Here is a 14,140-nt window from a genome sequence, read left to right as displayed (position 1 = left end):
TCTGATGAGCCTACGTCTTCATGAGTAATCAATTACAATTATCTCTCCAAAAGGCTAGATGACTCTCAAGACCCTGGAATTACTTTCAAATCTGCCTCTATCTAAAGGACAATTTCCCTTCTTTCCATTTCCGGTATCGCCTTGGCTCTGGTCCCCAAGAAGGGGGCGGAGTCTGCCAATACCCTTGGCCTTTACATCCTTTCCCCCGAGACTTGGGGAGGTCGGGGAAAACTTGGGGAAAACCTGGGGTAGGGAAGTAATCAAATGAGGGGAGATATCGATGCCAAGATTAAGTCAAAAGGGAACAGGGTAGCAAGGGGTATGTTTGCATTTGGGGCACCGGATCTGTCATTGTCTGCGAGATCGGGCAAACTTGATGTTTGACAGTTCGTCGGGACCCGTGTGACGGGTTCAAGGTACATGGTACTTCGTACTAATACTATACTACTGGAACCTGGAACTTGCCGATTGAAGCACGTCATGCAAATGTGAGTTTGACAAGCTGGATCGTGGACCGACCCGCAGCCTTTCCGTTTTTCCGGCCGTGAGGGGGGGGGGTTTCGTTGAGGGGGCGAGGCCTCCAGGTCTCATTCAAACTTACTTGAGAGTCGAAAAGCTGCCCTTGTGGTGTTATAAAACCAAAGATATTGAGACACTCGAGATACGTAGTTGCATTCTCCCAAGCCTGTCCCAGGTTCCCCAGGTTCCTGGGCAGCCTGTACGCAGCTAGGCCTGGCGTACTGCCAGGTTTTCCACCATGCTATTACGGCCTTTTTGGCGGGGGAGGGAGAGGCTTACGCACGTTACAAAAGTACTTCAATTGGAGAATAGAGTGAATATGTGATGAGGCTCAGACATGATGGACGGATACAACGATGGGGCCAGTTGAGACAAAGTAGTCAATTCTTGGTCTTTGTGTGTTCTGATAGCTATAACTGACTGGGTCTGTCGAGAATATTGACATTGCCGACAGAAACGATATCCGCTTCGGCTTCGGTCTGGATCTTGGTGCCTCGGTGGAACCCTTTTTATGTCAGCTAATTGGGGGAATGCTAAGCAGTTCCGATTCTCCGACTTCTGGATCATCAGTATTGCGGCCTTAGTATCTGTAGTCTCTGCATTCCAACATATTGTCTCGATCTTGGACTTCCCTGGGCTGGGCATTTGAACAGCAGAGTAAGAAGGATTGAGAACAACCTTGTCAGTGGGTATCACTTTACTTTGTGCTGCCAAATTTCGAAGAGCTTCTGTAAATTATAGGCAGGGTGTGCGGACTTGAAGTTTCTCAACATCTAATGACTTTGTGCAATATTTCACGGGATGACGGAGGTATGGAGTCTCAAGATTCGGAGGACGCGGCGTTTGTATCAAGTAAGTTGAGGAATAGAGCGTCGGCCAGCAGCTTTGAAATCATGCAGGTGACTTGGAAATGCCGCAACATAAAACGTTGCACTTCTTCGGGACGGGGAGAGGTCGGAGAACGGACCCGGTAGGTGGAGCCATCACGGCCAACGGACGTTCATGCCGGGGATCTGCCCTGCGTACCTTACCTTACTAGAGCGTCTTACGGCTACGGGATACCGTCAGCGGCCAATGATCAAGTACTTAGCTTAAGTAGGGTACGGCACTGAAGCGGCCTTTCAGCCTCTATGCGTATCACTGATCCGAAAGACGACTCAGACGACGACTGATACGATCCCTGTACTAGTTCCAAACTTCGTCCTCGCTTTGGCTTTTACAGCCCAGTATCAATCAATAGCACGTGATAAAAAGTTCAAACCTCAAGCAAAAAAGAGTTCACCACCAGTGTGGCTAATCTCTTGGCGATTATTATAGTGCTCATGCTGGGATCCTATGCGAACTCGAACTCGGAGCCTGTCGAGATAGGCTACAGGGCGATAATTGATAATTGACCTTTTAACCATTCCACCATCCAGACAAGTTTGACCTGACCCGTCGACCTAGACGGACGCCTGCTTGCTGGTGACGGAAATGGAGTTGAGAGGAGGGGGGGGGTCAATATACCCTTCTTATGTATTCGGATGAAAGGTACACTGTTACGTGTGGGAGGTACGCCTTTCAGCACCAGAGGAAAGGGGGGCGGAGCTGGATGTATTGAATCCAAGGCACGCTGGTTCCATCGAAGCTGATGATTGTGGTTTCGGCGACGGAGTTCTTTGCAAATTGCCTCCGAAAGATGCACGGCATAGTAGTAAACGGTGACAGGAACGAACGCTCTAGACTCCAACAGGTACGATATTAATACTGATACGACATTGTGGCTCCTGCTTAGGCTTGTTATCCTTCATCTAGTAGCTATGGTCCCGGACTTTTGCAAACAGCCTGAAGTGTGCCACTTGCATGCTCATTTGCCAAGTATGTACCTAATTACCCGATGCTACCAGACACATTGCCACAATATAAAGCGACCTTGGATCTCTCTGAACTCTGACCGCCACCTTGGTTGAGAGATCAACTAGCTTTACTGCATGTGGCAATTCTCTGCTGGGCGGTCTCTGTTGGATGGCCGATGCGTAAGGAGGTGTTTAGACTGGCTATAAAAAGGGCCTCTCGCAAGATGCATGCCATCTGACGGGCTTGGTCGCAGCGAAATAGATCTCCCCACTGGTAGTCCTTCAATAAGATCCACTTTCCTGAAGCTTGGCAATTCACAAAAGCCGCCATGCTTCCATCTGCCGCGCTTCTGATAGCCGTGATCGGCTCCGCAGCTGCTCTCCGCATCAAGAGCGTTACCCACAGCGGACCGGCGTGTCCCCAGACCGACAGACTGACTTGGTCCGGCGGCCTGGACGACCTAATCATCGCCCTTCCCGACTTCAGCGAGACTCTAGCCGCCGGCCAGATGACGAGCTGCCAGGTGCACCTGCTCATCGACGAAGGCGAGTCCGGCAAGGCTTTACTCCTGCAGGATATTACGCTCAGCGGGGGTCTTTACCTGAGCTCCAACACCAAAGTCGATTTCTACACGACGGCGTATTGGTCTGAGACAGCCTCTGATACTGTGAGTTTATTGTACATGCTTGATGGGAATAGATAGAGGAAAACAAATGCTGACTTTGTTGGGGCAAAAGGTTACCAAGTCTACGAGCACGGCGTCTGGCTCCGCAGTGGTTTTCCGGAATGTGGACGTGGCTCAGCGTGTGAACTCTGTGTCTCCTTGTACTGGCGGCGATGGTTACGTTGGGATATTGAATGTGACTTTCCGCATCATCTCCCAAGGCGGTGGGTTGGTTATCTTTGGTAAAGAACGTAAGGACGGTGCTACTTCTCCCGTCACGGAGTCTCTCGCTTTCAAGTGGCAGAGCTGCTAGACAAATTTGTGTCAAAGATGCGAAGATGCAAATGATGATGAGATTGAGGGGTTGGTGTTACAAAACGCTGTTGTGGGCGTCTCTTACAAAAAACAACAACCAAATACAAGTTCACTACAGCATGGGGCAAGAATCACGCGTCAATCACTGACATGCTTTATCCACTATCTCATGAGTCTTGTGGCACAACACATTATATTGCTACGTAGAAGATGTGCGTCAGCAGTCACAGAGATGTTTCCAGTCTCTGCTGCCGCTGCTGACACCTGACACCATCCTTAGAAATCGACCTGCCGTGGAACATCAGCACGACGAAGTTCCGCATAACCACCATCCCCCACCATTTGGAACTCCAGTACGCCTTCCAGTACGCCTTGAACCGTCATTGTGAGAAGCCACAAACACATGTGACTGACGACCCTGTTCCAAGAGTTGTCGTTGCCAATGCTATGTAAGCCGCCAAGAACGGTCGGTTCTCAATGGCAATCGTCGTCACGTATCCACCTAAAAACCGGGATGTGGGCGAATGCCATTACGTCTGCCCACGACGCATCCCGCGGGGACGCAATCGGAGTCGCCGACGGATCGTCGAAGGGAAGAAAAAAATAACCAGCTTCGTCGGTACAGCGCGTCGCGCGCCTAGTGGATATCGTTCGTTACAGTCGTAATTCGTAGCAGAGCCCGCAGGTGCCTCAACTGGGACATTCGGAAACCATGTGATCCTGGCCTCCCAAAATGAGAAAGCCCGAAAAAGTATTACAATACTCCCGATCGAATTTCTCATCTCGTGGGCAAAAAGTTCTTCGAGTCACTCTCTTGCTCGGAGAATGATTGAGGGAAGGCGGCAAGACCTGCGACGATGGCGACGGCCATGAAGGCGACGCTGATGAAGGACCAAATGAGACCCCAGCAGCGAGATGAACCGCCGTAGCGTTGAGCAAAGACGCTCGCATCGGAGCTGTTAACCTTGCGCATGATGAGATCGTCGCAGATATCCCATACAGAGTAGAGTGAGCTCATGACTCCAATGAAGAGCTATTGGCGTATCAGAATCCCACTCACCACTCATTGCGCATTAAAAAGATGGAATGGCGAGCTTGACTTACAACGACGAATCTGAGAGCTTGAGCGTGGGAGATGAACCACGCCGCGACGAGCAGACCGACAGCGAGAAGAACCGTGAGAATCGTGAGCCAGTCCCGCTTTCCCCACCAAAGAGTCAACAAGAAGCATACGCCAAGAACCATGGAGGCAATCTTGGATGCGTTGATGTTGAAGCCGCAAAAGATGAGCAGCCCGCCGATGAGCGATGAGCCGAGATAGCCCGCGGGGAGGGTGATGGCCTGCTTGCCGCCCTTCATGAGCGTGGCGCCGCCCTCGTTGGGGTCGAGGGTGATGGAGAGAACCTTGCCGCCGGTACAGCAAGCGGTGATGGCGTGGCCAAATTCGTGAAAGGCGATGACGAGCATCTTGAAGGGCCAGAGGACCTGGCGCAAGAAGGGGACGTTCCAGAGGATGGCGATGATGACGGCGTAGGCGCCGATGACGCCCAGGGTGACGGCCTGGGTGTGGTTGACGGTGAGGTCGCGGCGGGCGAGGGCGTGCTTTGTCGTTGCGCGGGCGACTTCGGGGAGGACTACGACGGCGGCTCTCTTCCAGACTTGGTTTGCGATGGCACCGGCGCGAGCGAGGCTCTGTCTGGCCGTTGTTGGAGGGACGGGGGCCATGGTGAAGTTGGGCTGTTTGGATTTGTATCAATAGCGACAGACTGGGTGTGGTGGTTTGGTAAGAGCGAGTGAGTAAACACAAGAAAGAGAGGGCAAAGGCGTAGCCTGTCAGAAGCGAGAGTTTTCCTTATGTATAATCACAGAGAATTCGTACTTGGCAATCCGATCATAGGAAATGCCTGTGTATTACGACAGATACGTAAACAAAGCCGGTGCAAGTTGCAGGGCTTACGTGGAGGTGGTGGGCTGGGCTGAGGCTGGGTCGCATTCCCCCTGTATCTCCTTTTTTTTCTTGTCTCCTTGCCAGGCTTGCCAGGTTCTTGAGGTCACAGGTGGTGGTCTTTCTTGTGGTCGGCCTCTCGTCTGAACTCCAGTATTTCCCCAAGCACAGACAGACGGGCTTGGCTGGAGACGCGCCTTGGACGGCCTGGGATCTGAACCAACTATGAAAGGCCCTGCTGTGCCTGGCTGCTGCTGCTGGCAGATGAAAAGGGGTCCACACGGCCCCACCCCGGGACCCGGCACTGACGCTGAGCATTGGCACTGCCACACTGCGACATGTGTCGCTGTTGTCGTGGCAGTGGTCGCGGTCGTGGTGGCTGGGCAGAGCCGGTCCTGCTATTTTTGGACTGTGTGGCTAGAGATCACGTGATTTGACACTGACATTGACATGTGGCTGGTGTCTGTGGCTTGAGTCAACCCAACCAACAAAGTATTACATAAGGCAACAGAAACCGCAAGGTTCGATATTCATGCAGGTGGACGTTTTGGCTTTCACGTTTCACCCAACGAAAACATGACGTCTCTTACAGAGTTACAGTAACGGTGCTGGTGCGGTGCAACTCGTGCGCCGGCGGCTCAACATTGTCTGCCGTAAGGTAACTTAGGTCGTTGGAGGTGCTTACCGGCACTATTTCCTGCCTCGGCCTCCGAATACGAGCAGCCTACCTCAATACTTCCCATACCTTAGTAGCTGCACGCGGGGTTTCCCAACCATCTTGTCTCGGAGAAGAATGTGTGGCCTGTTCCTAATACCTTAATGCTCCTACTGGCTTAGAAGCTCTCCCCATCGGATACCAAGCTTCCCAAGCCACCAAAAACAGCTGTCCATTTCTGGTCAATTCCAAGTGCCAATCCATCTCATTTGAGGAATCAACCAAATTTACACCAGTCCTCCACATTATATCGTAATTGACTTCATTTTGCAATTGCTTTGCATCTTATTAGTCCTCCATCTATCGACGACAATATGGCTGCTGCAGTGGACACCTCCAACACGGAGCTCAGCAAGCAATATGACACCCCAATGGGTCTGGCTCACTCAACTATGCAGGCTCTCAAGGACAGAATCAAGCTTCACTATGACCTCGCGAGTGACTACTATCTGAGCCTTTGGTAAGCTCACTGGTCCTCTCCCCCTCATCCACCGTGCGCGCGCTTTGTGACGTGCAATTGAGGCACAGCGCCCTTTCACACTCTTGATAGACTGTATCCAGTCTGTGCCCTCATCCGTCAATGTTGAGTACAGCGTGATTATCTTGTCTAAGCTGACGTGCCCCGTCTTCAGGGGTGAACACATCCATCACGGCTACTGGGAAGACGGCTCCGAAACAAAGGAACAGGCCCAGGTGAAGCTCATCCAGCTCCTCCTCCAGCTCTCCGGCGTCGGCGAGAACAGCAACGTTCTCGACGTCGGCTGCGGCATCGGCGGCACCTCCCGCTACCTCGCCTCCACCCTCGGCTGCTCCGTCACGGGCATCACCATCTCCACCAAGCAGGTCGAGATCGCCAACAGGCTCACAAAGGCCGAGGCGGAAAAGCAGGCATCTTCAGAGTCATCTGACAAGGCAAAAGAAATCGAAGCCGACGCCGATGGCTTCGTCTCGCTCGGCCGCGGCAGGATCCGCTTCATCGAGCTCGACGCCGAAAAGATGGGCGACTTTTTCGCCGGGCAGAGCGCTTCGTTCGACGCCGTGTGGATCAGCGAGGCGCTGAGCCATTTCCCCAACAAGGCGCTCTTCTTTGAGAACGCGTTCAAAGTCCTCAAGCCCGGCGGGAAGCTGGCACTGGCGGATTGGTTCAAGGCGGAGAATGTCACAGAGACGGAGTTTGCGAACGATCTCAAGCCGATTGAAGGTATGTTGGGCTCTACATGTGACCTTCTAGGGAGATGTGGCAAGAAAGAAATTGAATGTTGACTGGCTCCATTATCAGACGGTATGCTTCTCCCGCCGCTTTGCACTCAGCAGGGCTACGTCGATTTTGCAAAGGGCGCCGGGCTTTCCTTGCTCGCGGGCCCAAAGGATATCAGCAAGGAAGTGAGCAGAACTTGGTAAGTTGGGTCATGCGATAATATCAAACCATACCTTAGACGTGACCGCGAGTAACACTTGTCTAGGGACATCACATGGACTCTGGTTCAAAACCCTTCTCTGTGGGCCTTTGCTTTTAGTCAGGGCCGGGACGGCATTGCATTCTTGCAGTCCTTCCGCGCCATGAGGCGTGGGTATGCTAATGGAACCTTCCGATACGCTGTTATTTCTTTCGAGAAGCCGAGCGGAAAGGCGTAGGAAGGATATGAAAAAGAGAAGTCATTGTGGGTATAGCGTAGCTGATGGCTTCGTAATAACGATGGAATCAGACTAGTAAGATTCATTTGCATGATGCGGTACTAGCACGCGTACACTTCAGTCATATCGACGAGGAACATATCAGCACAATTCATCGGCGTCGACAACAGTCAGCCCAGGGAAGACTCTTGATGACAATGGTATTGCTAGCTGCTTGGGTAATTGAATTCGATCCTCAGCCGTAAACTCATCGAAAGTACATATCTACATTACAAAGTCTTTGATAAAATCCTTGTCCTTGAGAAGATGAAATTCGAGCTGATTAGAAAACCACCCAAGTTGATGCCGAGGAAGTCTGTCCTCTCCCCAATAATCAAAGCCAAGCATGATCTCAACTTTACAAATCAGGGAGTCACAAATTCGTCAATGTTAACTCGCTCAAAGAAGCTGATATGTCCAAATCCGACCCAGTACTGAGCAAGCCGGTCATGGGAGACTAGCATAAGCTGCGACTCGATATACTTGTCTAGAGAAAAATGGTTAGCGTACGTCCAATCTCGTCTTTGGAAAAGGCGACATACCATCTAAAAAGCCCGTTCCAGCGACATGCCCTTTACTCCTGATGACTCGTGTGCCCTGAAACGGTGGCTCTTGAGCAATTCCAACGAAGCCAGCCTCGCCCAAGTCGTCCGCAACGAAAGTGTACTCCCCTCGCGGAACATTCGGGTCGCCAGTGAGTTTGATTGCTTCAAGACGGCCCCGATAGACTCTTGCGTCGGTACGACGTTTTGTCCACTCTGATTCTGCTTCGTCAGAGCCACGGACAAGACCAAGTTCCTCATCCGACACTTCTTCGTCATCGGGCTGGTTGATCAACAGGAACTCGCACCCATGCCCGCTGTAATCTCCAACCCAGACACCTCGCCATGGTTTGAGCTCCGTTGGTGTGTAGACAACAGGATCGAGGGTTGAATATGTAATCACTTCTTCGCCAATGCGCACGCCGGTGACACCAGGAGTACCCATACCCATGTTGGCTTGAATAGCTTGAATGATACCTACAGGCCCAGGCCCGAGGAAAAGACCCGGTGTTGGAGACCCGGCCATTTCCATCCACTGCCGAATCCGGAAAGCCTGGTCCGAGGCTTCAGCTCTTCTCGTCGGTTGATCGCCAGGGGCAAGGTCATCGCCGTCCAAACCAGAAACCACACCGGACACCCTGTGACGGGCAGGAATGGCCGGTGAAGGCCAGACATTTCCATAAGGAAACACACCGTCCATTCTCGATGTTGCAGTTACAGCCTCCAGGGGACGGGCCATCATGAAGTTGCAAAACATAGCATCCATTGGGTCGTGAATTGACATCGGTACTTCGGGCAGGAATCGTTGACCCAAACTGCCCAACAGTCCCTCGTCTTCGCCTGGACGGCGAGCATGGAATTGAAGTACCGGCTTGTCCAGATGAAGCTTGACCTGAGGTTCAAAGGCGTGTATAATCACACTGTGGTCGGCGGGCCAGTGCTGATACGTAGTACGGTTGCTGACAGCCAACAACTGATATCCTTCAATGCAACCCCTCCGCTGGTCGTATCTGATGATCATCATCTTGCCCATGAGGTCACGATCGCAGAACCAGATCTTGTACTTTGGCAGAAACCATCTCGGGTCGTGTGCGGCGTAGAGTTCGCGGTATGTGCGGCATGGATAGGGAGTTGTGACCTTCTCTCCAGGCACATTGGCTTGCACCCTTTGGTACCAGTGAATATCGGACGCAGCATGGGCGTGAAGGGTTCGGCAGGTCTCCGCTACGATCGCCAGGTCGCAAGGGGGCAAATAGGCGAGGATCGCATCGATGAGTTCGGAAGGAAGCGCGAGCAGGCGGCAACTATTGTCTGAAGCCAGAGAAGGTAAAGCTAGCACAGCAAAGACGGGTCAGCCGGGTTTATCAGAGAGCAAATAAGGATGGGTGACATACTACCGGAGGCGGCTATGTTGAAGTCAGAGGGAAGGGGGTAGTATTCTTCTCTAGAGCTTCCAATCGTTTTCCGGTGATCTGTGGCATCGCTACGTAGTCCCTCTTCAGATACATAGGGTAATATGTAGAGGTTTTCTTCAACTTCGGGATCGATGCCGCCGTAATTGCTACCGCTGGCGGTTGACATGGTGTCGTGAGTTGGCGCATCCGAATCCGCGGCGGAGGTGGAGGGCGAGGGAGGACTCGTAGCCATTTCGCAAGTCGTATCCATGCCTCTTCAGAGAAAAGAATTGCAACGTTGAACACCGTTCCGAGGGCTTCTGGCTGTGAAAGGGGGGCAGGCTATTCTTGTGGCTTGTTGGGCGATCCAATACTCTCTCACAAAGGTTTGGCGAGTGGCTGCAATGCGAGTATGTAGCGGCGGGGTTATTGTTCGGGCTAGAAAGCAATGTTGCGGACGAGAACGCTTCGGGGTGATGTAATATTGGCGCTGCTTGCAGCATGTGTCAAAATGTGTCGATGTCTCAACGATTCCAGTGGCAGTCTAAGGCATCACGGAGGTTCGGGTCGCCCAAGGGTGGTGCATATAGGAGTCGTCAGTGCTCGCAGTGTTGGGGTCATGACTCCAGGTTTGGTCTCCACGTCTCCGACCAGCCGGGGTGAGGGTGTGTCGGGTGCGTGCGTGTATGCAACAATAGCATGAACTTTTTGGTTGCGGTCGCGGACGGGCCAGAAGTTCCTCTTTGCGACCCCCGGTTACGGCGCATAGCTAATCCACCCCAGGCTCAAGCCGGGGATCATGGATAGCAGTGATGACAGCACGGTCGACAGCAGTAGCGGTAGCATGTAGCAGCGGCAACGACAGCCGAGGCGGGGCAGAGAGTTTGGCGTGGTGGGTGTAGGGATGGATACTTGGTAGTGCCAATAGAGCTGGCTAGCGGTTTAGATGCTTGGAACGACCAACCATGAACAGTCGCGAGCCGGAGAGATGGATAGATGGATCTAGATTCCGCAGGCGTATGCGACAACATGCGGCTGGATGTGCCGAGACAGATGATGGATATCAAGGACTCGAGAGGACGTTGCGGTAAGGTTGGTCGGGACCAGGTTCAGGTTCCAGTTCCAGGTCAGGGTCGGTGGTGCAGGCGGATATAGGACCGAAACAGACAAAAGGGCCTTGGTTCGAGCAAGGTATGCCGCCATCGCCGTCCCCGGGCCACAGGACTAATGCAGCGCCAATCGGTGACTGGAACCTGGACGGGGGGAAACTTGAAGGATGAGTGGAATGTTGTGCCCGGAAGAGGAAGGGGGTTCGTCCGTGGCCAACGACGTTGATGTGTCTAAGGTGCTGGTTAGGTAGTTCTCCAAGTAGGATGCCTATCCATTAGTGCCATTGCGGTCAACCGTGGAGGTGGAAGTCCAAGAATAGATGCGGATATTACTGTGCCTGCCACGCCGGTGGTGCATGTGGAAGCAATGCGAGTTGCTGCAGCATCTCGACCAGCTAGCTACGTAGCTAGCGCAAGCATGCTCTGCTCTTGCATCTCGTCTCATGAGGTGCTCGAGTGAGGTGAGGTAAGGGAGGGATATGTCGGTGACCGTGTGAGGATTACTGCAGCAGTGCAGCTAGCATGCTGTGCCGCAAAGGGGAGCCAAGGCTCAAGCATGACCATCGAGTCGCGTCTTGATCCTTGTGCGTTGGAAGGGTGAAGTGCAGTGGGCTGTGGTGCACCGTCAAGGGTCAGGCACCTCAGGTACCGAGAACCGGAACCGGAATGGGAGCGGATTGCGGGGACGTAGGAGCTGCTTGCTGACTAAGGTACAAGGACTCCGTACCGGGGCACTTTTGGGATGAGGTCAGTGACTTTAGGGTCTGTCACTTATCGGGCGACAAGAGACAAGATAAGAGACCTCCCGTCACCTCCAGTTCAGGCTTCTATCCATCCATAAGGTAAGGTACCTTACCGTAAGAGCCCGGATCAATAATGCCATCGCCTTTCTACCCAACCACCTCACCAGACTGACGATGCCAGCTCACCTACAAACGCAAAGTACCTTACCTACCTTGACTTCGGGCCAAGATAAGCACCTTGGCTTTGGGCCCGAAGCGAGGATGGTAATGACATGAATCAGGGCCACCTCGTCTAGGTACCTTACCTCACTCAACTACCTTGATACCTGCGCCAACTACTAGGTACATACCTAGGCAAGTACGGCTACACTCATCCCTTCGGCTGTCCGGCGCATTGCAGGAGATCGTCGCTGTTTGTTCCAACCATTCATTAGCCGAGACCTCAAATTGGCTTCAACCCACCTTGACCTAGAGGAAATTGATATGCCCAAAGACTGCACCGGGTGGTTACTCCTCCGTAGGCATGGAGAAGAGAAACCCCAGTTCTTGCGCGCATCTTTTGCGGCTTGTCCAACGGCCAATGCATCACACTGTTCACACATTGGCCAAGCCAAGAAACGTGCCATGCTCTCTCCAACTTGCTCTCACATTATCCGTACATCTCGCCGCAAAAGGGCCTGAACATTCTGACCTATAGCAACTGGCCTATTCAGTCTCAATTGAATCCACACTGCTTCAAAAAGTCCCAGCCAAGGCTTGTCGGACAGGAACCTTTGCGGCGAGCCAGCCATGACCTTTCATTGGCTGTGTCGTAAATCCAGTTGATGGCAGTGTCTTTTGGAATTAGAATTTCGAGTATTCGAAGCTTCGGTTGACGAAGGTCACGTCTTCCAAATGACCGATTCTCTCTTTCTTCGTGTTTTTTAGGTAGTGCCTATAGATATATGTAGTTAGATGGCATAGTCTCCAAAACAGGTCTACTAGCCCTCCTACCCAATTAGGTAGGTAGGTGGTTCCTCGTCCCCTCCTTCCTCTTCCTCCATTTCTCGCTCATTGCAGGGACCACCAACTCCATCAACCTGAGGACTCGGGAGGTATTAACCCTTGATTTACCACCAACAACAACCACAGCTGCCCGTTACCACGAACTCGACAGACTTTTGGTTCCATCGCTGGATCTCGCTTCGACTTACCGCACTTTGGACCAATACGGAGGTTACAATTTTCGCGAAACAAGATTCAACTTAATTTCAACGAACCACAACATACGACCGCAGCAGAATAGGTATCCGCATCAACCTATACGCCTATACCATATTCCCAGAACGTTGATACTACCTTTCGCCGTGCTATACGGAAATATCCAGACCTTGCGCCGTCCATACATACTTGCTCAATCCACTGCCGGAGCTCCCCCTAGTTCCCACATCACCTAGTGATCCGTCCGACGTCTCCTTCCTACTTGGTAATAGCTTCCGCCCGCCAGTGGGAAGGTTGTCTTCACCATCACCCAATATCCTACAACACTACGGATACTCGACTCAGATCTCGCTCCTCACCAAGCGGAACACCCAACTACGGCCATCCAACCTTCGTCCCCTCTCCGCGGGCGGACCAGCCGAGACCGGCCAGATCACAACGGAGCACACCAGCAGACCAATGAACCGCCGGGATATTGGAAACCCGCTCCCTCACGCGCGCGCCCCTTGCTCAGGCTTGTTGCCTTGCAGGACAGCCAACAGACACCATGGCGTCCTTGATCCCACTCATCAACGACCTGATACCCATGATCGTCTCCTCCTCGGTATCCGTCACCAAAGCGACCACCCTCCGCTCTTCTGATGCAACTCTGAATCCCGCTTCTGCCAACGAGGCCGATGCCGTTGTCAGCAAAAGCGATAAGCTCTGCGCCTCCGGTAAGTCTAACTTGGTCTAGGATGCCGTCTCCCCTGCCCCTACGAGCACCTTGATTCCTCTCTCTTTCTCTGTATTCGTACGCGATCTGCTCTGGCATCACGCAGCGCCTTTCCCGCCGCTTTTCCTAGCTGCCGCGACATGCTCGGACCGCCAACATGCCCGCCACAAGGTAGCGTTGCAACCGAGAACTGTGTTGCCGGTCATGGAGTAACAAGGCTTAAGTAGTGCTTGTCATGATGCCATCTATCCTGTTCTCTCGCATTGTCCCGTGCCTTTTCAACTGCCACGTCTTGTTCAACTAACTCGAGTAGTCATTACTTTGAACCCACATGCGACATCGGCTATCCGCCATCATGGCGAGCAAGGTTAGGATTAATCTTTTCCCCCCATTCCAACCCACCATCTCCGCGTTTGCGACTTATCGTCGCTCTCTTGGCGGTGTATCTCTAATGCTTGCCAAGATACCATTCTCTACATGGCTTCCGGGACCGGTATCTTACTAGTTAGTCCCGGTGCAGGGCAAGATGTAAAGCGGCACGAGCTGTCCTCGGGTGATTTTGCCTTCATTCCGTCCTGGACAGAGCACCAATTACTCAACGAGTCGGACCAAGATACCGTGTGGGTCTTTACTCGCAGCGGTTCCCAGCCGGTCACGGTAGGCTTGACGGATTGGGGAGGTGACCGGACGAAGTAACCCATATACCATCGCTCGGTCGTGGAGGCGGACTCCAACTCTTGGTGACTGGCCGCATGCTCGATGTGTGGCA

The 14,140-nt window shown here is 52.7% G+C and overlaps 5 protein-coding genes across 5 annotated transcripts; 3 read left to right on the top strand and 2 right to left on the bottom strand.

The window, feature by feature from the left end:
* Positions 1-2,683: 2,683 nt before the first annotated feature.
* On the top strand, positions 2,684-3,787 carry BDZ83DRAFT_751725 (uncharacterized protein; the record flags this gene model as incomplete). Its single annotated transcript, XM_060514094.1, has 4 exons — positions 2,684-3,022; positions 3,093-3,270; positions 3,615-3,699; positions 3,763-3,787. The coding sequence occupies 4 exons, from the start codon at positions 2,684-2,686 to the stop codon at positions 3,785-3,787; spliced, it is 627 nt and encodes a 208-aa protein (XP_060365531.1).
* A 325-nt stretch (positions 3,788-4,112) lies between these two features.
* On the bottom strand, positions 4,113-5,059 carry BDZ83DRAFT_751724 (peptidase M50B-like-domain-containing protein; the record flags this gene model as incomplete). Its single annotated transcript, XM_060514093.1, has 2 exons — positions 4,113-4,367; positions 4,439-5,059. The coding sequence occupies 2 exons, from the start codon at positions 5,057-5,059 to the stop codon at positions 4,113-4,115; spliced, it is 876 nt and encodes a 291-aa protein (XP_060365530.1).
* A 771-nt stretch (positions 5,060-5,830) lies between these two features.
* Positions 5,831-7,479, top strand: BDZ83DRAFT_619666 (S-adenosyl-L-methionine-dependent methyltransferase). The gene is made up of 3 exons (XM_060508140.1): positions 5,831-6,454; positions 6,627-7,391; positions 7,458-7,479. The coding sequence occupies exons 1-2, from the start codon at positions 6,309-6,311 to the stop codon at positions 7,255-7,257; spliced, it is 777 nt and encodes a 258-aa protein (XP_060365529.1). The 5' UTR covers positions 5,831-6,308; the 3' UTR covers positions 7,258-7,391; positions 7,458-7,479.
* Positions 7,480-8,033: 554 nt separating this feature from the next.
* On the bottom strand, positions 8,034-9,857 carry BDZ83DRAFT_751722 (F-box domain-containing protein; the record flags this gene model as incomplete). The annotated part of the gene is made up of 3 exons (XM_060514092.1): positions 8,034-8,155; positions 8,211-9,542; positions 9,605-9,857. The coding sequence occupies 3 exons, from the start codon at positions 9,855-9,857 to the stop codon at positions 8,034-8,036; spliced, it is 1,707 nt and encodes a 568-aa protein (XP_060365528.1).
* Positions 9,858-13,203: 3,346 nt separating this feature from the next.
* Positions 13,204-14,067, top strand: BDZ83DRAFT_576445 (cupin domain-containing protein; the record flags this gene model as incomplete). The annotated part of the gene is made up of 3 exons (XM_060504917.1): positions 13,204-13,372; positions 13,682-13,738; positions 13,835-14,067. 3 exons carry the CDS (start codon positions 13,204-13,206, stop codon positions 14,065-14,067), a joined length of 459 nt encoding a protein of 152 aa, XP_060365527.1.
* Between the last annotated feature and the right edge of the window lie 73 nt (positions 14,068-14,140).

This window comes from Colletotrichum acutatum (assembly GCF_030867785.1).
Source record: "Colletotrichum acutatum strain CBS 112980 chromosome Unknown BDZ83scaffold_41, whole genome shotgun sequence".
Taxonomy (NCBI): domain Eukaryota; kingdom Fungi; phylum Ascomycota; class Sordariomycetes; order Glomerellales; family Glomerellaceae; genus Colletotrichum; species Colletotrichum acutatum.
The sequence above is the reverse complement of the archived record's forward strand: the minus strand, read 5'-3'. Positions and strand labels throughout refer to the sequence as shown.

Bases quoted from the DNA above. Each gene is read 5' to 3' on its own strand.
- BDZ83DRAFT_619666 (XM_060508140.1), top strand. From the start codon at position 6,309: ATGGCTGCTGCAGTGGACACCTCCAACACGGAGCTCAGCAAGCAATAT. The intron at 6,455-6,626 runs GTAAGCTCACTG...CCCCGTCTTCAG, and splicing joins GACTACTATCTGAGCCTTTG to GGGTGAACACATCCATCACG.